Below are 25,330 nucleotides of genomic sequence, written 5' to 3' on the forward strand. Positions count from 1 at the left end.
GAGTCCAAGATGATTCAGTCAACGGGATATTAAACTACAGAAGGACAAGCCAAAATGTTGTCCTAATAAATGCTGTCCTAATAAATGCAGCAAAAAGAGTGATGCAGTCAAAAGGCAGTCATTTCATGGGACCTTTTTAACACCCTGCTTCCTCTGGATCCTCTCATTAACTCATTCTGCATCTGTCTCTTCCTGCCCTCTCTCCTTCTTTCCTCCCTCTCCCGTCCCTCACTCCCCTTCCTCTCGTTTGCTGCGTTGGTTCAGAGCCCTCTCTTGCTGCGAGGGAGAGGCGGGGTGGTGGGGGGAGAGGGAGTGGCCGAGAGAACGGCCGTCTCTCTCTCCACGGTGCTCCTCTCACCTCCCAGCGCTACCCTGGTGAGTAGTGTGTGTGCTTGTGTGTCAGCCAGCGGGCTTTAGTGGCAAAACTCTGTGGCACTTTCCTGGCTCTGATATTTTTTAATGTTGTTTCCCTTTGTTTCTCACACACTTACATGCACAAGAGAAGGACTAATAGAAGACTACTTACATTAAAAAAGAAAAAAAAAACAGATAAAATTCAGGATATTTGACAGGAATAGTGAGGTGCAGTGTAGAATCATTCACTTGTAGAAGGAAGAGTCTAGAGTTATAAGGCTATAGAAAATATACAGCAATATATCATCATCTTTAGTCCTAATGTAATTGAATCACTGTTGCTGAATACCTGTGTTTGAATTTTAGATAAGAATATGGCACTTTAACAGATTTCCTTGCTATTTTGACTCTCTGCATCACAGTGGCCCATCATGGTGGCGGTAATGACATGTATGTGAAGTTATTTGGCCAAAGGAGTATAACATACCAAACAAAGTATAACATACACAAACAACTGACATATGTTTTTCCCCTTTTCCCTTGAAATAAATGAAAGTATCTTGACAAGGGGTCAAATCTGACATTTCAAACAACTAAAAAAATTCAGTTGACTTTTGTCAAATCAGACATAAAACCAAATAATAACAGGCTGCTTAACAACATGCTTAACAAATGGAGATGTTTGGAGTCTGTTGGGTTTTTTTTGTTTTTTGCAGCATAAGTCAGAAAGAGAGCTGATGTTTTACATAAAGAGAAGAAAAAATATGCACTGACAAAGTCATGTCAGAAATAGGTCAGGATCAGAGGTCGCGTTAACCGAATATTCTCCGTCATTGACAAATTTTTCAAAGGATGACGGAGAATTTTGAAGGCTGTCTGTCATTTTAACAGACTGGAATGATGAGAATGACCCTGCATTTCAGTGCACACACACACACACACAGACAGATGTATAGACTTTTTCCATTTTGCACACTTTTTGATAGTCTATTTTGGACTATCAAGGAGGTTATTTAATCTATTAAAAATCTCGTAGCCAGTGGCTCTCTCACTACATCGTAGATTAGTGAAAGCACGCTGGTCTCTGTACTGAGAGCGCACTGAGAGGCTACTGCTGGTGTCTCATACATCACAGAGGAATACAAGTCGGCATGCAGAGTGTTAAGGCCTTTGCACATTTAGTCCGTTGTATGTTGTTCCATTGAAGTCTTCACTCTGACGCCAAAATTGTTGGGTTTTGTCGTTACTTTTTTTTCGTAACAGGTTTGATTTGATGCAAAATTTCATATCAGTCCAAGTCGTTTAAATGGGTGATTGATGATTCAGAACAGTTCCCTCTGCTTCCTCCTCACTTGCTCATCTCTGCCCCCCCCGCACCAAAACCTCACTCTAAACACCAAATTTTGCTCATTTAATATGTGGATATCAACCGTGGAAATATAACAGAGAGATGGGTGAATGATTTTCAGATCACCGCCTGTTGCTTTATTCTCTCTTTCTCACTCACCCCTGCCCAACCACTCCCCATCCCTCCCTCTCCGTCGCACAAAAACCTGACTTTAAACACCAAAGTTTTCTCGTGTATTATCAACCATGGAAATATGACAGATAAAGGCATACATTTGTAGCCAAATCACAGGTCAAAAGAGAGACAGAATTAAAAAGATGTTCTCCGTTTCTCCAACTTGTCTCAGCGCTATGACATATGAGTGTGCACTGTATGTAGCTCTCTGTCAGGATGGATCCAGCAGGATTTTAAAGAAGTGGCAGAGACACAGGTTCGCAATAGCCTACGACACAATTTGCCGCCTCATTCTACGAATTTTCGCAGTGAAGGCAATTATAACTGCACCTGACTCAGTGTGCAAGATCCGAGTGCATGATGTTTTTTGGGATCATGACTCCTGTAGAGCAGACAAAAATGCGCACGGCTCCACAGTGCAGCCTTTTAACAACTTAGCTATGGTCGTCAGACTACAACATCTTGATATTAAAAATATCCTTAAAAACTGTACTTGATAACTGAAATGGTGCAGTTCATAGTTGTTTGCTAGGACAGGGATTGTTGTTTCACCGTTACTGTGTAAAAATGTTGAGGAGTAAACGTGCTGCTGTGTTCATCTTTCTGTCAATGTTATTAAAGAGAAAATTATAACGATGGATTGTAAAATGGTATGATGGAATTTTTACGAATCTTTGACTGTGAGACTGATTTTGTCATTATTGGCTTTGCACCTTTTGGCTCTGACAAACTTTCTGCAGTTTCCAATGCCTGCTGAATCAGCACTCTACCTGGTATTATCCTTTGGCTTGGTCCTAATGCCCGCGGCTAACGCTAGCAGCTACTGTGGCTTAGTTTTAATACGTTAGGATGATGACTTTTAAGTGACTTATAAGATCTGTCGTGTTAAAACTCAAGGTCTTTTTTCCTCTCTTTGGGGTCATTGCGGGGCAAATTTTACAAACACTGTTGTGTTACCCCCCCTGTTAATACTGAATAACTCCACCAGTACCGCCGTGTTATTAGCCCTTAGCACTGAGATTGCTTCCTCTTCTTTTCTGGTGCTAAGTAGTGCGTCACGTACCACTGCACCATCTTCTGTTTTGGAATGTGTAGTCTTGTGATAAAGAAAACAAATGCCTTTGTCATCATGCATTCCTAGCTACATTTCAGTATTATCATTTGAGGCCATGCTTCATGTTGTTCCAACCGTAAAATATTCAGTCAGTAAAGATTTGCAAAGTCTATGTGTTTCCAACAGTCCACTTTGTGGGTTGCACATTTTCTTGTCGACATCCCCTCTATATGGTATGGCTAGCATTTTTAAGAAATGTTTTTAATGAAATGTAAGAAGTGATAGGTCCCACATTTGCAGAATTTAGATTACTGCAATTGAATCACAAAACTGATATACATCTTTCTTCTGGCCTTGAAGGCTGGACATGCTTGTTTAAAAAAGAGATGTGCAATCATTTTCCTACCAGTGTTAAATTAATATTCAGGTTCGCTCAGTCATCCTTTTATTTACTGAGTCAAAAAAATTGGTGGGCTTATTGGTTAAGTTAGTAAGAAAACATCAGCACAAGGGTAAACAAAGATAATCCAGATTAATCCAAGTTGACAGTATCCACAGTCTTGGATTTTGTTATTCTTATGTCCCAAAATCACACGACACATTGCAGATTTCCTCAACACAGAGAAGGTTAAGAATGTATCTACAAAACAAGTGGAGAAAAGGAGTTTTATAAGTCCAGGATAAATGGTTATATAAGACTGTAAAGCTGCATTTGATGCTTTGTACTGTTATCTCTAAATTAATGCAGTTATTTCTTTCTAACCTCACAGCTGGGGCATACTATCCAGCTCAGCCGCAGTACTCTCCGTCTGTCCAGCCTGCACCAGTAATGATCAACCCTGCACAGCAGCAGCAACAAGCCCCGCCTCCTCAACAACCACCAACACAGCCACAAGCCCCACCAAAGAGGGAACGCAAACCGGTAGTGTGTCGCAACAAAAGGGCAGCGCACCTCTTTTCTGAGGTCAAAAATCTGAATGGGCAGAAACATTTTGTGTGTTCAATGCGGAAAGTTCTCTTTCAGATGAAAATAACAATAGTTTTTATTCTGATGGGTGGCAGCTTTGGATCACCACTGACAGGATTGTTACATGGTGTTTGTATTTTGATGTTTGGTTCATATTTTGTTGAATTAAATATAAATATGTCTTGGCCCTCCTCTACAGATACGAATACGAGACCCTAACCAGGGCGGAAAAGATATCACAGAGGAGATCATGTCAGGTGGAAGGTCCACCACCACACCCACTCCCCCACAGGTGAGAAGGATTTAGGAAGACTATTTTTCATTAGCTGGCTTTGACCCTGAAATGTCCATGTTTTTGTATGTCATTTAAAACAGGATGCTTTATGGAAATATTCTGATTGCAAGTTCAGAGTTCAATCAGTCAAGTTTGTTTCTGTTAGTTTAAGAAAAAGTATAATTTTACTGATTTTAGATAAATAGATATCACTTAGTCAGTATGACTCAAGGTGCTTTCAAGTTTCAAGAATAAAGAAAATTTGTGTAAAAAACGTATTTAAAGAAACTTTGAGCATAAGTAGATTACACTCAAGTAAAAAAAAGGCTCAAGAGCTTTTACAGTCCAATAAAGCCAAAAATAGCACAAAAATCTTTTTTTTCTTTAAAGGGTTCATATGAACAAAGAGCACATTGTTAAAGAAAACAGTTTAGGGTTTTCTTTCACACAAGCTTCAACCTTATTTATTTGTCAGGAGATTGTATGCCTCTGACATTTTTGTGCTTGTGAGATTATTTTGAAAGGTTCAGCCCTTCCCAAACACTGACTATTAGCTCTTGCATAGATGGATGTGAAATATGTCTCTCACTATGGATCTTTGTAACAGACATTTTTATACATTTGTTTTATTTACACAAAAGGAAAACATCTACACAAAGTTAAAAACAAAACAATACACAAACACAAATATACATAAGGATTCATACATTCTCATATGTTTAAATAAATAACAATCATATACAATAACAGAGTCCCTTCGCCCTCATTTCTGGTCAAAAGATAAAAAATAATTGAATAAGTCAAATCAAACAATTTCATATCACTCAAAAGCTAACATAATTATAACTCTATATACCATTTTTTTTGACAACATCAGAGTTTGCGTATGAGTCCCTCCTGAAGACAATAGTCTTTAAGACGCAAAATAAAGATCTTTAATATCTAACTTTGGTGTAATTCCAACAATACATTTGTCCAAGTTTTACGGTTATGCGTAATAGCTTATTTTGATAATTTTGGAATAAACACAGATAATATTGAAAGGAGATAAAGGTAGAGGAACTGTTTGCTCACCCAGCCAATCTACCAACTCATGCCAGAATGATGAAACTACAGAGCAATGATACTTAAATAAATGCCCGTCCTCATCATCCTCAGCACAAAATCTACAACTGTTATCATTAAATCTGTGTTTTAGGTTTGTTGTATGACAGGCTGCTATGTTTTAAACCACCAGGCCAGATTTCAGTCATGAAAAACATCTCAGATTTAATCAACTTAAGCTTTAAAATCATGAAAAATGAGGCAGTTAAATCTGAATGAGCAGAAGCCCCCCCCCCACCCCCACCCCCACACCCCCACCCCACCCGAGAAATACGATCCTGTTAGAGTTAAAAAAAAAAAAAAAAAAAAAAATGCTTCAACCAGAATAGAGTTACTATCTGCCTGCTATGCTGTTATTTTACAATTCTCTTTTTTTAAGCCACCAGAGACAGCCAGACTATTTATGGCTTAAAAGTCTCAGTTTCATTTTCTCATTCTTTATTTCACTCTTCAGGTGTTCCTTGTATCTCATTTTTCGAGTTATGTGAAGTTTTGTTTCTCTCCTGTTTATGAGATGTCTTTGTTAAGTGCGCACTCACACTAGGCCATCCGTACCATGCTATATTCTAACCGTGCTGAAGCCCATTCTACCCCCTCCACTGTCCCCCCTTTGGCCCGCACTCAGACTGCTCAACGCATCCAGGTCTGAGCACGAATACGTTGCACTCCGACATCATCACACGAAGCCTCCACCGTTGGTGAACTTATAAATGTTGATGACTCAGTATACATATGTATTGTTTTTTTAGGTTGTAAGATAGCAACAGATTTATAAGATATCTGATCTGACATTGGAGTTATTTCACCAGACCTGGGATCAGTAGCCACGTTTACTATACAGAGCCCATTGGGGAGAGCAATAGAGGGGTTCATGGCGGAGAATTATTGCTCACAGCATATAATCTTGAGCCTTATCAGAGTTCCAAGCACTTCTGCTGAATGAAACCCGGACTTTTTAACTCGTACGAGCCCCTGCAGTCACTACTCTGCATGTCCGTATACTATCTGAATCCCCCTAGCATTCCTTTATGCACCATGAGCTGTGCCATCTCTCTGCGTAAATTTGGATGCCTTTCAGTGCTGCACCAAACAAGCTCTCATGTCTTAGGACAGCCTGTGTCCAGAGCAAGATTAAATGTTGAGTTAAAATTTTTTTTTTTACCGTGACAAAAGCATGAAAACGCCACGTCAGCGATGAAGATCACAATTTCACTTCTTGATAGCATGAAATAGAATTAAAGGTAAATTAATTAAGTGGATGATAGTTTGGCCCATATAATTTTTTAATAAGAGAGGTTAAATCAGCCGTGAGATTAACCCCGACATACTTGTCCGTGTATTTTGCAAACTCTCCTTTACGTGCGGAGGATGAAAGGTGTTTGTTATCCTGTGATCTGCTGTTTGGTGCTCAATCAAGGGAAGAAGCTCTCTCACAGTCGTTACAGCCTGACTTTGCTTAAAAACTGGTCAGAAATGTGGACTGGACTGGGATCCATTAGAACGAGGCCGTGGTGGAGCTGTGCGAAGTTAAATTCTTCGGCTCTGATAAAATCTTTGTAACTTGTTGAAATACAATCTGCTGTCTCTAGCATGCAGCTGCTGTGCTCTCTGCACTCTAAAGCAGGTCCTCTTGTTATTTCATGTTACGTCACATTCCCAAGCTTGTGCTCCTTCATTTGCATCCGTGCCAGGGCCGCGAAGCACGCCGCGCCGAAGCATGGAACAATTGCACTCACACTGGCCAAACCTACCGGACTTTAGGTTGAAACTGGCACGGTACGGATGGCCTAGTGTGAATGCGCCCTAAGTTGCTGAAAAACACTCCATTTCCTGATGTTGCACTTCAAAATAAAAGGCTTTTATTGTGAAAGACTTGGCAGTAATAGAACATGTCTATCATTATATATTTATCAACTTTAGCATTGCTTCGCTTACAACAATGCTAATTAAATTTACTGTTTTCTGGCACAAATCTCTCCATTATGGTACTTTCCATGACCTGTAGGCCACCGTGGCTGATAGATATTGGGTTCTTACCTCACAATGAACTAAAATACAGTGTGTAGAGATGAAGTGCTTTGTGATGCTTCTTGGTGGCTGCTATATTTGGCCTGTCCAAATTTAACCAAGCCAGGAAAGAGGTGAACAGCTCTCAAACGGTCTCTGTGTTTTTACATGTTTACAGCAACCACCATATCTACATATTCCAACATATCTTGAATGTTAAGACACAAATTTTGGGTTTCACTTTACAGGGATTTTAAACATGTTTTTCTTTTAAAGCCTGCATAACTTTTCTAATTAAAAAGGATAAATGCTAAATACTATTTCCTGACTGTAGGCCTCAGCAGATGGAAGTCCTGCACAGACCAACGGGGAAATAACACGGCCTGTTACAACTAGAAGAGGTGAGCGCCCTCTTTCAGCTTTAGTTTGTATTGTTTAAAACACAATATGTTTACATAGCACATGTTCTTATGGATGTTGTTTTTTTATTTCTACAAACAGATGAAAGCATGGAGCCTCTTTCTAGCGCCGACACCCCTCCACCTCCCTCCACAGAAAATACAGAGCCAGTGGTGGAGGCAATAGAGGAAATGGACAACCAGATACCACCACCTGATGAGTCAGCCTCACAAACTGTTGCCCCTGCAGCTGCTACTGATGTGCCATCTCCGTTTATAAAAGACCAGCAGTCTTCCACATCCCTCCCTCCTGCAGCAGCAACCACCCCAGATCCCACTGAGGTTGTAAATAAAGTCGATACTAAAGAAGGTGATACAGTAGACGCTCCTGTTGTCCCCTCAGTATCATTAGCAGCACAAGAGGTGCCTGCTAGTACAGAAGAAATACAGGCTACCCTTGCTCCAGGGGAGAAGGTGCCAGAAACAGAGGAAAAACTAAAAGAGGAGATAAGTAATCCAGAAGAAGAGCAAGAGGTGGGCAATACAGCGGAACCTGAGGCTGAGGTTGATGTAACAGTTACCCCTGATATTGAGGCGAAAGAAGAGACGGCAACAAAGGCAGCAACTGATGTTTCTCAGCCTCCACCCTCTGCAGAAGAACCTGCTGCCCCACCCACCCAGACATCAGCCCCATGCTCTGCCCCCTCTCCAGCACCTTCCCCAGCCCCTGAACCTAAAGTTGAACCTACACCAGCTGAAAAGACAGAGCCTTTCCTCTCCAATGGCCTTCCTCAGGACGCCGAAGAATTGTCTGAGGATATGACGTTTTCAGACACTAAATCCCTCGACAGGTCCGACTCTTCTCAAACTCAGGAACCCACACCTGTGGCTAAAACGGCAAAGGTGGCCCAGGAGGAGGTGGTGGAGGAGGAGGAGGAGGAGAAGGAGAAGGAGAAGGAGAAAGAGAAAGAGAAAGAGAAAGAGAAGAAAGACAAGGAGGGCAAGGAGAAAGTTGAGGATGCTCCACCTACATCTGTCCCTACGGAGGAATCTACTACTATGCAAGGTAAAGTGGAGATCTTATTTGTATGCGATTGTTGTGTGTTTGTTTTCTGTGAGATTGATGTTAATATTGTGTCCATTTCTCCAAGCTGCTACGTCTGTGCCAAAGAAGAGGAAAAACATGAAGGAGTTAAACAAGAAGGAGGCCATTGGAGACCTCCTGGATGCCTTCACAGAGGTTTGTATCGATTCATGAGAAAGAATAAAATGAACTCAGGGTTTTGGTGTACAAGTGTCTCACTAGGTCAGGCTGTATCATTATATGTTGAGGGGGGTATTTGGCGCTCTAAGAATGAACTTGTTCATAGTTAAACTCACTTATTTCTTCTTGCTGTGTTTTCTGCAGGAGCAGGGTACCAAACCTGCTTCCGAGCCCTCGTCCACTCAGCCCGATCCTGTCCCCGTAGCTCCAGCTGAACCTCCTGCTGAGGTTGCAGATGAGACGTGGGAGGAGAAAGAGGACAAGCAGAATGCAGAGCCTGAAAAGCCGAAAGCCACACCTGAGCCAAGTGGAAAGAAGTACCAGTACAAAGAAGGTAAGGTTACTGCAAAGATAAACATTTTACAACAAAGGTGGACTGGAATTCTGTATTTTAAACTGAAGAGAGGATGTGTCATGAAAGTTGAGCAAATTAATCCACATTTTTCCTGGGACTCATTTTCCTCTCAGAACAATGGAAGCCAATTGATCCAGAGGAGAAGAAGCGGTACGACAGGGAGTTCCTCCTGGGCTTCCAGTTTATAAGCGCCAGTATGCACAAACCTGAGGGCCTTCCCCTCATCAGCGATGTAGTCCTAGACAAGGTATGCAGCTGTGGTGTTAAAAATCAGCGGATGTCATAGTAGAAGCATTCTGGAAAGGCTACATGTGTTGTTGTTTTTTTGTCTTTTTTTCTTCAACTACATAATTAGTTTTTGAATGTAGCTCATTCTTGTATGTGTGGATGAGGACGTTTGTGAAACTCTTTGTTGTGTCAGTATTATTGTACGGGCTCTGCAGTAATTTTGCCTCTTGGTTTTAATTTTAGGCAAACAAGACTCCACTGCGGCCAGCTGATCCGGCTCGACTCATGAATCTTGGTCCTGATTTTACTCCCTCATATTTGGGGAACCTTGGGAGCAAATCAGTAGGAGGACCACGAGGCCCAGTGAGTGAATTTGTTGATTTCTGCATTAGTTTGGCATAAAATGATTTGTTTCTTGCTGTTAAATGCACAACACTGACTCATGCATTAGGCCAGTGTTTCCCAACCATTTTTCCTTGGAGCCCCCCCCTACATGTACATAAGAAAAGTGGTGCCCCCCCAGGACTCAAGAGAGAAGAAAAAGGGCTGCTGCACACTTCTGCCAAAAATCAACATAGATTTTAATTGTTTCACCGAAAAAACTCTACAAAAGGCCTATGCATGCTTTTCTTATCAAAAGCCCTGTGTATGAACTACTTTACTGCTTTATCATGGTTTAATCAATATTTGCAAATCTAAATTTGCAGCCTCATAGCAGACAAACCCTTGTGTCCCTTGTGTATCTTTGCCCCCCCCAAGGGGTCCCCGGACCCCAGGTTGGGAACCAATGCATTAGGCTGTGGCAGTGGAGAGTGCTTTCAAAACAATGATGGTGTATAAACTGCATGTAGTTGTAAAGTCAGACTGGGTTCAGAAAATCCAATCGCCGATTCAGATCGCTTCTTTTTTTTAAAAAGATATAGATTCATATAATATTCATATAAATAAAAACTCTTAAATTTTGATATTAGGAACTCAAAAATTTAGAGTTTTTAATATTGTTCATTCAAAACAGTTTAAAGTCAAAAATTTCTACCCAACCAACTGAAACATGGTTGGATTATTGACTTTTGGACCTAATAACCTCAGAAGTTGTAGGTTTTGGTTGAGCTTTTCTTAGATACAAATAGGGGGAACCTTGAGGAAAAAAGGTTGGGAACCACTGCCTTAAGGCATCAGCTGGTCATCTGTGTATAAGTAAACAAGGAGTAACAATGCAAAACAGAGTCTAACAGAGTTATTTTTATTAGCAGAATGCATATCTCAATATATCCCTCCTCATTAAAGAAATTATCTAACATCGTAGCACTTAGAATATTTCTGGAACCATAAGATGGATCTCTGTAAAACAAATTGTGATTTGAAGCCAACCTTTTGTTGATGCGTTTATATCCAAAGCAGTGATTATTCGGAGCTTTGATACTATGACCATAAAGTGCTTAATCCATGATAATACAAGTATTCATTTGTTTTTTCAACAATGAAAAATGTGGCAATCTTGCTTTCAGTCCTCCATTTTGACTCTGGAAGTAAAAGACAACTTCCTGTTAGCCTGTTGGTCAATTACAACGCTCCTTTTTGTCACTATTGTTTTTTTGGTAGTAGAGACCAATCAGGGCCAGCCAAAGATCAATAAGGGACGAGATGCAAGTTTTGAAATGCAAGAAAAATAATCCCCTGTGGCCCAAATAGTAAAAAAAAGACCTTTGCACTCCTAAGATAGGATTCATGCCCATTGGAATATCACATGTGCAAAATGTGACTTGGTTTAACAGGGATGAATGATAGTGATAGTTTGTTTTGTGTATCTGTTGTGTTGTTATTGTTATTTAGTCTCCTGATAGACAAGGCCAATAGGCCCTACATGCAGATGTTAAACGGCTTGATCATTGCGTATTCGGGTGTGATTTGTATAAAGTTCTGTGTGATTTCAATTTTGTTCTTTTACTTGGTCTTTCTGGTCATATAACTTCTGATACATCCATCCGACATCCTTGTAGCACACATATTTAGATAGCCCAGGTTGTTCTGAACAAATGGATATCTATAACTTGATTGCACTTAAAAGGGTTGAGATTCTACAGGTATTTTTGCATAAAACATACAGGCAGACTAAAAATATCAAGAACTGTCTTGAATTTCCAAGGGTTAAAGGGTTTGTTTACTTGATGAGGTATTATGTTTGGCTTTTTAAAAAACACATTCCTCTCTCCCTTTTAGCCTCCTGGCCCACGTCGTTCCCAGCAGGGTCAGAGGAAAGAGCCCCGTAAAATCATCAGCAGCATGTCTCTCAGTGACGATGTGCAGCTCAACAAGGCCGAGAAGGCCTGGAAACCCAGCTCCAAAAAGCCCTCTCGTGCCCGAGCTGGGGATGATGAAGAAGAAGATCCCGAACAGGCCAAGACTCAAGAGCTGTTAAAGCGTCTTCGTAGTATCCTCAACAAGCTGACCCCTCAGAAGTTTCAGGAGCTAATGAAACAGGTGACAGAGCTGACAATAGACACAGAGGAGAGGCTGAAGGGAGCCATCGACCTCATCTTCGAGAAGGCCATCTCAGAGCCCAACTTCTCCGTGGCCTACGCCAACATGTGCCGTTGCCTTATGGGGGTAAGTCAAATAATATTGTGAGGATTTAGTGCTTTTATTTTTCGCTCCAGTGATGACTTCTGTTTTGAGCCACGTGTCTGGGCCACTGAATATTTGTGATGGTGTTGAGGAAGTGATGGAGCTGAAAAAAAAAAAATCATTATTTTATTCAGCATGATTGTGGCTTTGATTAAAGTGCATATTTTAATGGTTATATTTTTCTTTTTCTTCAGCTGAAAGTCCCCTCTCCAGACAAGCCAGGACATACTGTGAACTTCCGCAAACTGCTGCTCAACCGCTGCCAGAAAGAGTTTGAGAAGGACCAGGATGACGATGAAATCTTTGAGAAAAAGCAAAAAGAAATGGAGGCTGCCAAGGAGGTATGACCTTAATTTTACTGTCGATATTAACACGATTACTGCTCTGTCCTTTATCAAGAGAACGCTGATTACCGCAACTTAACCAAAATGTAAATACAAAAATGATCTGTATCTGCCCGCAGGAAGAGGAGCGAGAGCGTTTAAGGGTGGAGCTGGAGGAGGCTAAAGACCAAGCCCGCCGACGCTCTTTGGGTAACATAAAGTTCATCGGAGAGCTCTTCAAGTTGAAGATGCTGACAGAGGCCATCATGCACGACTGTGTGGTGAAACTACTGAAGAATCACGATGAAGAGTCTCTGGAATGTCTCTGCAGGCTGCTCTCTACAATTGGAAAAGACCTAGACTTTGAGAAGGCAAAGGTAAATAAATGAAGCACTGACACAAACAGATGGATTTCTAATTTATTAAACATCAACACACAGTCTCTTGTGATGACTCTTTTTACGTGCCACGTGTCTGGGCCACTGATTAATAGTGATGGGATTGAGGATCTGAGGAGACGACCTTCTTTAGATATCACAGCCTCTATAAATCATTTACGTCTGACATTTTGTAAATGGGACTGATAAAAGTTTCTTTTTATGTGTGTCTCTTAGCCTCGTATGGATCAGTATTTTAATCAGATGGACAAAATCATCAAGGAGAGAAAGACTTCATCTAGAATCCGCTTCATGCTCCAAGACGTCTTGGACCTCAGGAAGGTAAATATTGAATAATTTTACCAAAAGATTAACCTTACTGACATAACTGATGCTGAGAGGTATTCCTGAATGAGCAGAATTGTTTTCTGCTGTCTGTGAAAGGATACATTAGCACTGCATTTAAATTTTGATTAAAAAATGATAGGTGTTGAAAATGTTTTTCAGTTTTCCTAACCATCTTCCCCTCTCTGTTTATCTCAGAATAACTGGGTTCCTCGTAGAGGAGACCAAGGTCCTAAAACTATTGACCAGATTCACAAAGAGGCAGAGATGGAGGAGCACAGGGAGCAGATCAAAGTGCAGCAGCAGCTCATGTCTAAGAAAGAGGGAGGAGGCGGAGGCAGGATGGGAGGAGGCATGGGGGGCAGAGGCCCTCACACGCCAGGCGGCAGGACCAACCAGCCACAGGATGAGGGCTGGAACACGGTGCCCATCTCCAAGAACAGACCCATCGACACCACCCGCCTTAGCAAGATCACAAAGGTAATACTTGAGTCTAAGGCCAGAGATAGACTTGCTTTTTCACCTTAAATTCAGTTATGTGTCCAGCTGTGTCACGAACATGCTTCTAATTAAACACAGCAACAGTGACTGTAATCAAAGCAATGAGAATTAACATCTGCAATCAGTAGTATCATCAGATCAGATTGATGACCTGTGGTCAGAGTTTCTGCACTCTGTTTCTTTACTGTTATCCTGTGATTGTCCACTGATGACTTTCAGCCAACTTCATATGCAGATGTTTTTATTACAACAGCTGTTGGAAAAGAGTCCTTGTAAATGCCTTTTTGTGTAGTTTTTGATAATATCATTGATATATACTCATCAGGGATTAAGGATGCAAGTAGTTGTGGAAATTGTTGACAAAATTGAATGACAGTTGTCAATGGACGTGTTTTCATACTGAACTTATACATGCATTGATTTTTAGTGTGGAGACTAATGAGGAGAGAGCCATCTCACATCTTGGCAATCTTTGCTCAGAGTTGTATGAAAACCATCGTGATGAATAAAAGTGTGAAACTTCTGCTGCAGAGTCCTGACTAAAGCTAGGAAGCACAGGGAAGACTTGGCGTCTGAAGCACCCCAGTTAACTTCAGGGCAAACCCTGTTTTTACTCAATAGCAGACAAAAAACCTGGCTTGAGTCTTGAGAAACATTTATCTTGCTCATCCTTTCACTAACAATCCTTTTCCTCTTTCCCCACTGTCAGAGGGCAAATGTCAGTATGTGTGTATATAGGCCATGAGTGTGACACTCGCATTAAACTGGCCTTGGCCTGGACTGTGCTTCTCCTGTTGCATAAAGATTATCAGTGATATTTAGGTGGAATTTGCTTATCAAGGGAGCATGTTGGTAGTACGCAAGAAAAGGCATGTTAAAAGTTTTTTTACCATATCTTTGCAACTTAAAGTTAAAGCCATACAGTGATTTTTCTTTCATTTACATTTAAGCATCTTATGTATCCCTTTACCTAAAATACTGTCATCTTTTCTCTCAACTTTTTTCTTATCCACTCTTACAGTCAACACTACAACAAACTCCTAACACATTAATATTTAACTTGAACGAAGAGAACATTCCTAAACTACACATAAAGAAAATATCCAATCTATACCATCACTGGTTATGTTAAAAGCCAAGACAAAAATAAAGCTTGAATTTAGATTAATTGTGGCATATTACCTCAGTAACAGCTATGAAGTAAATGCAGTGCCTGCAAGGTGAAATCCAAACTTTGTCTTAACCTGCTAGATATGTTGTATGTTGCTGTAAACATTTGAAAACACTGAGAACTATGTGCAACTGATTTTTTTTTTATTTAGACCATCAAAAAGTTGTTAACCTCTTTCATGGCTTTGTTTAATTTGGACAGGGCAAATATAGGGGGCCATGACATCACTGGTCTTTATGGGGAATTATTTGTTTTTTTCATCATAACCAACACAATATTAGATAGTTTAAACCAGGGCTAAACAAGTTTGAAAAAATGTCTAATTGTGACTATTTTGACACACATTGCTAATTCAGTATGCATTCTAATGAAGGGAATGATCATTTTTAAATCATTCTCATTTTGATTAAGAAAGACATGCCACTATAAGTTAAGCAGGATTTAAAAAAAACTGTTAGAGAAAAAATTGTGGCGTGTTTAGAATAATATCGCTCCTGAAAAAAAAAAAGTTAAACCCGAAACTCCTCATATGAACTTAAATTTTGAATTTATGATCTATGTGAATGCATTTTTGTCTCTCTCTTCAGCCTGGTGCTTTGGACTTCAACAATCAGCTGTTGGCTCCTGGAGGAAAAGGCATGTGGGGCAGCTGGGGCAAAGGCAGCAGTGGAGGAACGGGAGCTAAACCAGCCAGTGGAGAGCAGGGTAATTCAACTCCTTCGCGTACACAGCTTGGTTTTAAAGTTGTTAGAGGTTGTTATATTAATCTTTCTTCTCCTCATTTAGATTCTGGTCGTCCAGCTACCAGCACCCTCAACCGCTTCTCAGCGCTGCAGCAGTCTGGTTCACTGTTGTCATCTTCAGAATCAGACCGCAGAGTTCCTCAGAGGTATTTCACAGCTTTTTATTTTCTTTTGTCTTTGTGTCTGTTTTTCTCTTTAACTCCCTCATTATGACTATGACCTTTAACTTACACATGTAACAACTTCAGGTTTAAATGCACATGATTTCACAGTATTTGGATACTTCTGACCTTTGGTCTCCTGATTGTAATTTTCAGGTCAAGCTCCAGTCGTGAGCGTGGCAATGAAAGAGACAGAGGCGATCGCGACAGGGATCGCTATGATCGCTTCGAGGGACGGGAAGGACGTGATGACAGGAGTGGCCAGAACCAAATCACTAAGAGAAGCTTCAGCAGAGAGTCGCAGGATCGTGGCGGGAGAGGAGGAGAAAGCCGAGCTACGAATGAGGCTGTGCGGCGCGTTGCCAGCATGACCGACGATAGGGACAGAGGCAGCAGAGACAGAGGCAGCAGAGACAGAGGCAGCAGAGACAGAGGCAGCAGGGATAGAGGGAGCAGGGAAAGAGGAAGCAAAGACCAGGGCAGCAAAGACAGAGGAAGCCGGGACAGGGTTCCAAGCAAAGATCTTACAGGTAAAACGCCCATACAGCAGAAAAACAAAGCAGTGTAGATATAATGCAAGATGTTCTGGAGGATTGTTTATTGGTATGAGCTCCACCAAAATGATGAGGCTGCAACGAATGTTTAATTTCACTTCACTTCTCTTCTCAGCTAAACGTGAGAGCGCCCCCACTCCTCCTCCCGCTCCTCAGAAGCCTTCTATGACCGAGGAGGAGGTTGAGAAGAAGTCGAAAGCCATCATCGAAGAATACCTCCACATCAATGACTTGAAGGTACAAACATGACTCATGCTACAGAGTAAATACACACATCATCAGGCTTAGCAGCAAATGCGTCGAATGTGAAATAGCTCTAATGGTCTGCATTGTCTGTCTTCTTCCTTTGGCGATGTAGGAGGCGATGCAGTGCGTGGCAGAACTCAACAGTGCCTCGCTGCTCTTTGTGTTTGTGCGGAACTGCGTGGAGTCAACGCTCGAGCGCAGCACTATCGCAAGAGAGCACATGGGCCTGCTGCTTCACCAGCTTGTTAAGGCAGGGTCATTGCCCCCAGCGCAGTACTACAAAGGGTGAGCATTTATAAAAGAAGAAACGAAGCTGTTACGTTTCACTGTACTGATAGATTTAGTTGAGAATAAGCTGTGTGGTTAAAGTGGGATTGATTGCTGTGTTTTTTTGGACTGTAGGCTTGAGGAGACCCTGGAGGCGGCAGAAGACACGGCCATAGATATACCTCACATCTGGCTCTACCTGGCCGAACTTATCAACCCCATGCTCCATGAGGGGGGCATTCCTATGGGACAGCTCTTCAGGTCAGTTGAAGTGATGAACCATTAATAATTTTCCAAACTTCCCTTGGATTAAATTCTTGCAGAAACTAAAAGCTTAAACCTTTATCTCTTTTTTTCATACTGTATGCGTTTAGTCTTTGATCATCTTTTTTCTAAGTTTGAACTAGAAACGGCCTTAAAAAAAAAAAAATCAGAATCAAAACAAGCAAATTGCACTTAGCTGAAAAAAGACTTACTAGTACAGTTTGTGCTCAAGGATAATAAGCAGGATATGTTTTTGTAAATCACATGTTGAAACGTAGTTAAATTGTTTGTTCACAGAAGTAGCAGAGCAGCAGCACCTAGTGTTGAAACTAATAAGTACAATTCAGCCAAACAAAAGCTTCATGTTCCAGTGCGGGCCGTGTTTCATTTTATTTTTCATAATTTGCTGAAGGCCAATTAAAAAATGGACCATGAGCCATATTTTGCCTGTGAGCTGTAATCTGAACACCCCTGAGAAAACTATTTCAAATAAGGAAATGTATTTTAAGTCCATTGAAATTAGAACAAGTCAACAGTATGCATTCAAAAAGGTCTAGGATGAAGTATACATGCATGCACACCTACCTTGTGTCATTTAGGTGTTGCTAAGAGTTTGAATACACATGTTGTTCAATCATCTGTTAGAAATAAGTAGAAAGTCTAACACTAATGTAACTGTATTCAGGGAGATCTCGAAGCCTCTTGTGCCTCTTGGGAAGGCCGGCGTGCTGCTGGTACAGATCCTCAAGTTACTCTGCAAAGGAATGGTACGTTCTTATTATAGTATTATATTATAAACACAATCTTAATACATTTCCTCTTCATCATCTTACACTTGCTTGTGTAATAAGAATTCTATTTTTTATTTATCAGACTACTAAGAAGGTCGGGGCCATGTGGACGGACGCTGGCCTGAGTTGGAGTGAATTCTTGCCAGAGGATGAAGACGTCAACAAGTTTGTCACTGAGCAGGTCTGTAGGATGCAGCTGTAGTAGACACTAAAATAAAGAACAAATGAAACAAACAATCTTTACTTTGATACCAGTTTGAAAGGGTATCTTTTAAGAGCAGTCTCTGGCTTGGTAAAATCTCCTAGTGGTTTTTGGGCTTAAATAACTATGTACTTCCTCTTGCAGAAAATTGTGTATTATCCTTATGTTTAGAATTAAAGATAATACATAGCTCACTAGAAACTAGCAAATATGCAGACCACATGTAAATTCACACTTACTGAATATGACATTTCACATCAAGGCTCTATTGTGGAACATTTTAAAGAAAGAGTAAGAGACAAGCTCAGCAAAATAGAGGAATCTCAGTGTGTTCAACTGTAACATCAGGAAAATAAAAATTAGCTACACAGCAGATTTTTATACTTTGTTTTTACTACATGTGGATAAATCAATATAAGTACCATGGCACCAGTATTTGGTAGTTTCTTGTTTTAAATGAAAAATAAAGCCAATATATTTCTGCCAATCGTGTACCAATCGGTTGACAACCATTTAGTACTGGAGAATGTCTTTGTGCAGTGATGCAGAGTTAATTTTGGCAGCTATTTTTATTTTTAGTGTAGTTTTAGTTGACGGAAACCCAAAACTCCAAACATTTTCATCTAGTTTTAGTCCATTAAAAGTCCTCATGTTTTAATCTTTACGTTTAGTTCAAGCATTTATTTTCTTGCCTAAATCTACTACCAAATCATGGTAGTGTGTTCTCTGCACTCTGTTAAACCTGGGGTCCCTGCTTTCTACAACTGAGAGGCAGAATAGCTACAGTTGCGTTGTTTTTGTTTTTTGGGGTTTTTTTTGAAAGATTTACCCACAGTGGAACGTCATGGATATTGAATGTCTGATGAAAACTGCATTACAGTTTAGTCTAGTTTTAGTCATTTTGACAAAAACTAGACTTAGTGTTGGTCAGTTTTAGTCATCACAGATCTATTTTTATTAGTCTTAGTCTAGTTTTTGTCTTGGAAAAAAGGCTGTTGACAAACATTTTAAGTCATAGTTTTAGTTGGTGAAAATAAGACTGCAGTGATGGCAACATACTCTCTTTCTCTTGAAACTACTATGCTAGTGAAACTTCTAATGCTTTGATTATTAGAGAAAATGCATTTTATATTACTACCCCCATCACCACATGCCCCTCTATGCCATCGAACATCACTTCACTTTTGTAGAATTTTTTTTTCCCAATTTGTTTACAAAACATAAATATGAAATGCATAAATTGATCACTTACAAGAGTAACATTGCTTATCTTTGTGTGTTGTGTTGTAATTTAGAAAGTAGAGTTCACTACAGGAGAGGAGGTGGAGTCAAAGGAAGCTGGTAAGAAGAAGGTCCTGAGTGGAGACGAGCTCAGCAATAAGCTGGACCGGCTCCTGCAGGACAAAGCCAACAACGAGCGCATCAGAGACTGGGTGGAGGTGAGTTGCAGCTCTGGGGTATTTTTTTCACAGCAGATTTTTAAAATGGAAATACATTGCAGAGTGTTTCTTATTATTTAAAACTTTGCTTTGTGTTTTCTCAGGCTAACTTGGACGAAGAGCAAAGCACTTCCAACCAGTTTGTACGAGCGTTGATGACATCAGTGTGTCAGTCTGCCATCATATGTAAGTATAACTTAATTGAGAATGATGATAAAAAGCAATGAGTGTCTATTGTTAGCTGAAATGATTCTGTCTTTATCTGTTAGTCACTCCTGTATGAATTATTATTCAGAAATATAGTCCCTTTGCTCATGTGCAGCTGTGTTGACATGATCCTGAACACTCATTTCATGTGATTGATCTTGTTGCCCTTGAGTTAAATTCTTCAGTGTGACAAGATGTTTATCTCCTTCATGGTTTGTCTGAACGCTTTTTTACTTTTTGTTCCAGGTGACAACCCGTACCGGGTGGATGCGAAGCAGATAGGCCAGAGGGCCAGTCTGCTGCAGAGATACTTGTGTGATGAGCAGAAAGAGCTGCAGGCTCTGTACGCTCTGCAGGCTCTGATGGTGCACATGGAGCAGCCAGCGAGTGAGTGTCCTGCTGTTGATCTCTCTTAATGCTGTCAGAGTTAAAAATAAAAGCTTATGATGCGGTAGCCCTGTAGTAGATGCTTAATTAGGTGCAGCTCATAATTTTTAAATTAGGTGTGCTGTTGATTTAACAGCCATGTATGTGGCTTTTTGTATTTAAGTGATTTATTTAGTTTTTATTTATGTTACTTGTGAATTTACTGCGCACAAGCTTGCATTACTTTGCTTATTTTTTCCTAAAACATCCCCACTGTCTAAACCAAGCATCTCCCATCTAGGGAGGTTCTAGTCACCACTAGAGGTCAGCAATGCCTCACTGAAGGGGTCAAAATGTCTATGTACAGTTTTTATTCATCCCAGTTTCATTTTAACCCATGAGAAAAGATTTAGATTCTTAAAGTTTAAAATGTTATTGAAAAACAAGCTCATGAAATAAGGCAACAAAACAAAAAAGGTTAAGGTAAAGTACTCAGCAAAGCTAACTTCAGTCAGAGGCTTAAGAGAATCTTTGCAGATGGAAGAACAACCAGAGAGCCTCAAAGAGAGACTTGATATGTGTGTTTCACTGTCACAGAAAGTAATGAAGATGAAAGGTTTTCCAATGACAAATTTTTTGAACTTTTTACAAAACTAATAAAATTAAATAATATTGATACTGGTTTGATATCAGTACAACAAAAACAGAAGTCCTAAGCAACCAATATTGGTGATTTCTTGTTTCTAGACAGTGACCAGTCTCTTTAAAGTATCTTTTGATTGAAAATATGACTGAAGATCTTAAATTTTGGAGCTTTTCAGTACTGTCCATCATCGATGACGCTATATTTTATTGAGAAAGTATCAGAATTGTGATGAACTTATTTAAATGCTTATAAGAACGGAACAACTTATCTCACACATTTTAAGCCTAGTGCATGAATCAAGGGAGTTTTGACACATCATTTTTAATTAAATTCAAGGGGTAAAACCCAATGTTCCCTCTAATTTTCAAAACTCCTGAGCAGACATTTGACTCCCCTGAGCACCTACTTCATCAGCTGTGGGCAACTTCTGACGCGTTAACTACATCCACATGGCAGCGCCATGGCATCACCTATCCAACCCCAAATAACATCACAAGTGGCTGTAATTATAATGATTAATAATCCCTGTTCAAGTCATGAATTTCACCATTCATTCATTCAATTCACAAGCCACTCTCAGTTTTAGCTAGCCACAATTTTGATGTCTGGAAATCCTGTTCAATGTAATCAAGGTTTACATTTTAAAGGATTTACAATCCTTTGAAATGTAAAAGTAGGCAGGAAGCTTAATGATGGATGAGACAAAACACATGCTCTCTTCTCATGCTTTATCAACCTAATCACAGCCAGGTCTCCTAAAAGACTTCTACCTGCACAAATTTAACAGCCCATTACAGAGTAATCACACTGTTAGAAACATCAGGGCTTAAATCCTTTTGTAATAGATCCATTATAGGAGATCCAACTCTTCCCTGGTATCATTGTAGATCATTTTAGCCAGATTCATTTTTATAAGCACTGTATTTACATAAAAATAGACATCCATTTAATGTTAAAAATTATTCATAATTGTTTATTTAAATAATAGATTATTTGAATGTGTTAAATTAAGTTAACACGTGGCAAAGATGTCATCAGCCGTTTTAACTCTTATTACTGTAATAAATAAAATGATAAAAACAGAGAAATTTACAGCTTTACTCTCTTCAGCTGAAGTCTTTTTAACTCCTGTAGAAGTTTTCTATTCCTGGCTCCTGTTGGCCTTTGTTTCTCACTGCCCTGCTGATCAGTTATTAGGATTTAAGAGATTTTATGATGGTTTTGATCAGTTATCAATATACAGTAAATCTTTAGTATTTCCTGCAACATGGCACTTATCAAATGATGCTGATAAATTCAACTCACTTAAGTGCCTCACTGAGATACCCTCCATGGCTTGAATCCATCCGTATTCAGCGGCTGTCAGTATCAGACCCTGCCATCGGTGTGTTGGCTGTTGCATTATGTGGTAGCCACACTTTTCATCTCTCGCGTATGAGGCCCTCATGGAGGTAGAAACCCTAGGCTACAGTACCAGCTAGCCTATGCATTAATGCGCCTTTGATCACAGCGTGTATTAGAAAAATAAACAGCGAAAACTCATCTGGGATATTTGCATGCGCAACTATTATTTCTTCTGCGCAGAGAGGTGGAGATCAGTGCACATTTAAGCAGTAAAACCCCTTAGAGGGAACAGTGGTAAAACCTGAAGCATAAAATTGCAGAAATACAAATGAAAGATTTGTTTGAAATGCATATTTATATTTTACACACACCAGATAAAGTGCCATTGATCGGAGGTTTATGGTTCTTCCAGCTTTGAGACAGTTTTTGAAAAACTAGAGGAAAAGCCTGGATAAGGAAGTAAAGAGACTTTCTGCCTTTGAACAACCTTGAATGCAACCAGACCCTTGGCTCTAATTTGTATTTGAACAGTGCAGCTGTCGTCTACCTTTCAAAAATTTTGGTCAATCGCAAGTGCAAAATTTTGCACGCAGAAAGCATGTACACTAAAACATACTCCTCTTGCATCGCTTGAAGGACACTTAATAAAATATTATGAACAGCTAGGGTGTTCATTAGATGTTGATTTCCTTCACAGAAACCTGGTCAGAGCTCACCCAGCTTGTTAGAAAACTTGGTGCTGTTACAGCTGTTAGCTGTTAATAATCAGCTAGTCTGGGAGTTTATATAGCGAGCAGGTTGTTGCTCAGTTCAGTTTGGTTGTGTGCCAGGAAGTCCACATCATCATCACCAACAACATCTTTTTTTAATTTCACCTACCCTTAATCTAGTGACTCCCACCTGTCCTTGTTTTGGGTCTGACTTTAAGTTGGTCTATCTTGTTAGAATAAGTGGGTGGCAGGGTTAAAATTTAGTCCCCTTCCACCTTTTATAAATCAAAGACCCATTTTGTTTCAACTCCATTTTGATTATTGTGCAGTTTTTGTTAGTTTCCCCCATTAATGACCTTAGTTAACAATACCTTGAACTAAAATTCAGAGCTAAATGTTTATATTAATGAAGCTTGTTCACTATTGATCCTTCTGTATCGTTTCCCTGTAGACTTGCTGCGGATGTTCTTTGACGCCTTGTACGACGAGGACGTCATTAAAGAGGAGGCCTTCTACAAATGGGAGTCCAGCAAAGACCCTGCTGAGCAAACAGGCAAAGGTGTGGCCTTGAAATCAGTCACCGCCTTCTTTACCTGGCTCCGCGAGGCTGAGGAGGAGTCCGACAAGGAATAGATAAAAAAAAAAAAAAGACTGGACTTGAAGCTGCGGCCCCCCAGTGGCAAGGCGGGGGCTCTGCGGGTGACTGCAGAGATTCACAGAGACAATATTGCCAGAGGCAGACTCAAATCAATCCTCAATGAGGATAAATCTTTATTATGTTTTCTTTTCTTAGAGGGATGGACTCAGAAAACAATCATTTCTCTCTCCCCTCCCTCTTTTACTTCCTCATTATTTCCCCCACCTGCTTCTCACAGCAAGTGTCCTCATCAAATAAACTTGAAAACTGATTGAGCAGGATTGCTTGCTAACGAGGTGTGAAATATGCCACATCACTACAAAAACCTTTTTATTTTTTTGGTCACAATAACACAAAAAAGCAACCGTCTGCTTAATTCTGGTTTCTTAAAATGCCTACCATCATGTGATGTGCAAGAACAGAACGCAGGTTGTGTGTGGTGGAATGGGTTCCCTGATATGTGGGTATCATCATGTGTGTTCAATCCAAACTCAGCTCTTGTCTTTGTCCCTTTCTGGAGTGCGCAGCATGACTGAAGTGTGTTTCTATTAATGATAACAGTGGACAAAATGTTGATAGACTAATGTTCATGAACTAATCTTGATTGATGGATGGAGTTTTTAAAGCATAGTTGGTCTATTTTTTTCTTCCTGTTTCTCCATCATGAACTCGGAGGCAGAAACATGGAGGACTGATGCTGACCTATGATTCGACTACTTGGGGGTGGTCTTAATGCTTCCTCTAAGCCATCCTCTCCCATCCCCAGTAGTGAGCCACACTGACTGACTCTTCATCTTTACCTCTTCTATACTTAAACCTGAGCTGTTGTAGAGGACACTTAATGACCCAATCACCATTAAAACTTGAAATCTACAGAAAATTGACTTGATGAAATATATAAAGTTAAAGGAAAAAAAGGAAAAAAAAACTAAACAGAAATGATCCGAAAGCCTTTTCTGCTTCAAGTGGAAACTTATTTCAGGAGCATTCTGTAAATATATAATGATGATAATTACAAAAAAAGTTTTTTTTGTCTTCAGTTTTATTTTTCAGAAATGATAAATTGCTGATGTAATTGCAGTGTCCTTTTCCAACAGAAGCCGCGGTTGTCCAGATGCAGAGAGGTGCTTTAGATTATCCATTGATTATTATTATTATTAGTTGTATTGGAATTTTGTAAATATTTTTTTTTTTGCTTTCTTTATTTAAGAAATTATCGCTTCTTTTGCATCGGAAACTGGAAAGATGAGGTAACGGAGCATTGCAAATAAAAGACTTACGAAGTTGCTGAGGAGAGTTTTCCATAAGTGTGTTTTAAATCTATCTGATGTCATGGTGTCACTTTTGTTTTTCTTATGAAAAAAAAAATTTAGAGATTATTTTAGGACACTAGGTACTATCCACTATGCCACCATTTCACAATAAGACAAGGTATGGCTATTAAACAAAGGAGACTAATGCTGTTATACAGTTTTATTGAACATAAACACTTAACCAGTCTCTTTCTTCTTCTACAGTTGCAAGAAAAGTGTGTGAACCCTTTGGGATTTCTTGGATTTCTGCATAAATTGCTCATAAAATGTGCTCTGAGCTTCATCTAAGTCACAACAATAGACAAACAGTCTGCTTAAACTAATACCGCACAAAAAATGATATGTTTTCATGTTTTTATTGAACAAACCATGTAAACATTCACAGTGCAGGGTGGAAAAAGTATGTGAACCCCTAGGCTAATGACTTCTCCAAGAGCTAATTGGAGCCAGGAGTCAGACAAGCTGGAGTCCAATCAATGTGATGAGATTGGATGTGTTGATTAAAGCTGCCCTGCCCTATATAAAACACACACCAGTTTTGAGTTTGCTCTTCTTAAGAAGCATTGCCTGA

At 39.9% G+C, this 25,330-nt stretch overlaps 1 protein-coding gene and 2 non-coding genes across 9 annotated transcripts in view; all 3 read left to right on the top strand.

The window, feature by feature from the left end:
• LOC121519921 (eukaryotic translation initiation factor 4 gamma 1-like) overlaps positions 1–24,733 on the top strand; it is a 30,682-nt gene extending 5,949 nt beyond the window's left edge. For 3 of the 7 annotated variants that reach the window (XM_041803029.1, XM_041803030.1, XM_041803032.1), the window contains 26 exons: positions 265–375; positions 3,701–3,894; positions 4,097–4,189; positions 7,617–7,683; positions 7,784–8,746; positions 8,832–8,920; positions 9,089–9,278; positions 9,413–9,546; positions 9,771–9,890; positions 11,748–12,134; positions 12,347–12,493; positions 12,616–12,852; positions 13,090–13,194; positions 13,396–13,677; positions 15,457–15,574; positions 15,656–15,758; positions 15,930–16,303; positions 16,443–16,564; positions 16,686–16,858; positions 16,976–17,101; positions 17,790–17,871; positions 17,978–18,076; positions 19,393–19,536; positions 19,641–19,722; positions 19,990–20,130; positions 23,261–24,733. In XM_041803029.1, the coding sequence (XP_041658963.1) occupies positions 265–375; positions 3,701–3,894; positions 4,097–4,189; positions 7,617–7,683; positions 7,784–8,746; positions 8,832–8,920; positions 9,089–9,278; positions 9,413–9,546; positions 9,771–9,890; positions 11,748–12,134; positions 12,347–12,493; positions 12,616–12,852; positions 13,090–13,194; positions 13,396–13,677; positions 15,457–15,574; positions 15,656–15,758; positions 15,930–16,303; positions 16,443–16,564; positions 16,686–16,858; positions 16,976–17,101; positions 17,790–17,871; positions 17,978–18,076; positions 19,393–19,536; positions 19,641–19,722; positions 19,990–20,130; positions 23,261–23,442 (4,865 nt within the window). In that variant the 3' untranslated portion in view covers positions 23,443–24,733. The remainder of the gene's footprint in view (positions 1–264; positions 376–3,700; positions 3,895–4,096; positions 4,190–7,616; positions 7,684–7,783; positions 8,747–8,831; positions 8,921–9,088; positions 9,279–9,412; positions 9,547–9,770; positions 9,891–11,747; positions 12,135–12,346; positions 12,494–12,615; positions 12,853–13,089; positions 13,195–13,395; positions 13,678–15,456; positions 15,575–15,655; positions 15,759–15,929; positions 16,304–16,442; positions 16,565–16,685; positions 16,859–16,975; positions 17,102–17,789; positions 17,872–17,977; positions 18,077–19,392; positions 19,537–19,640; positions 19,723–19,989; positions 20,131–23,260) is intronic. The other 4 variants (XM_041803034.1, XM_041803035.1, XM_041803031.1 and 1 more) reach the window with 3 other exon arrangements.
• On the top strand, positions 12,179–12,255 carry LOC121520797. Its single transcript, XR_005992804.1, has one exon. It is a non-coding gene; the product is annotated as a small nucleolar RNA SNORD66 (small nucleolar RNA).
• Positions 12,917–12,992, top strand: LOC121520796. The gene has a single exon (XR_005992803.1). It is a non-coding gene; the product is annotated as a small nucleolar RNA SNORD66 (small nucleolar RNA).
• Positions 24,734–25,330: the final 597 nt, after the last annotated feature.

This window comes from Cheilinus undulatus, linkage group 13 (assembly GCF_018320785.1).
Source record: "Cheilinus undulatus linkage group 13, ASM1832078v1, whole genome shotgun sequence".
In the NCBI taxonomy this organism is placed as follows: Eukaryota; Metazoa; Chordata; class Actinopteri; order Labriformes; family Labridae; genus Cheilinus; species Cheilinus undulatus.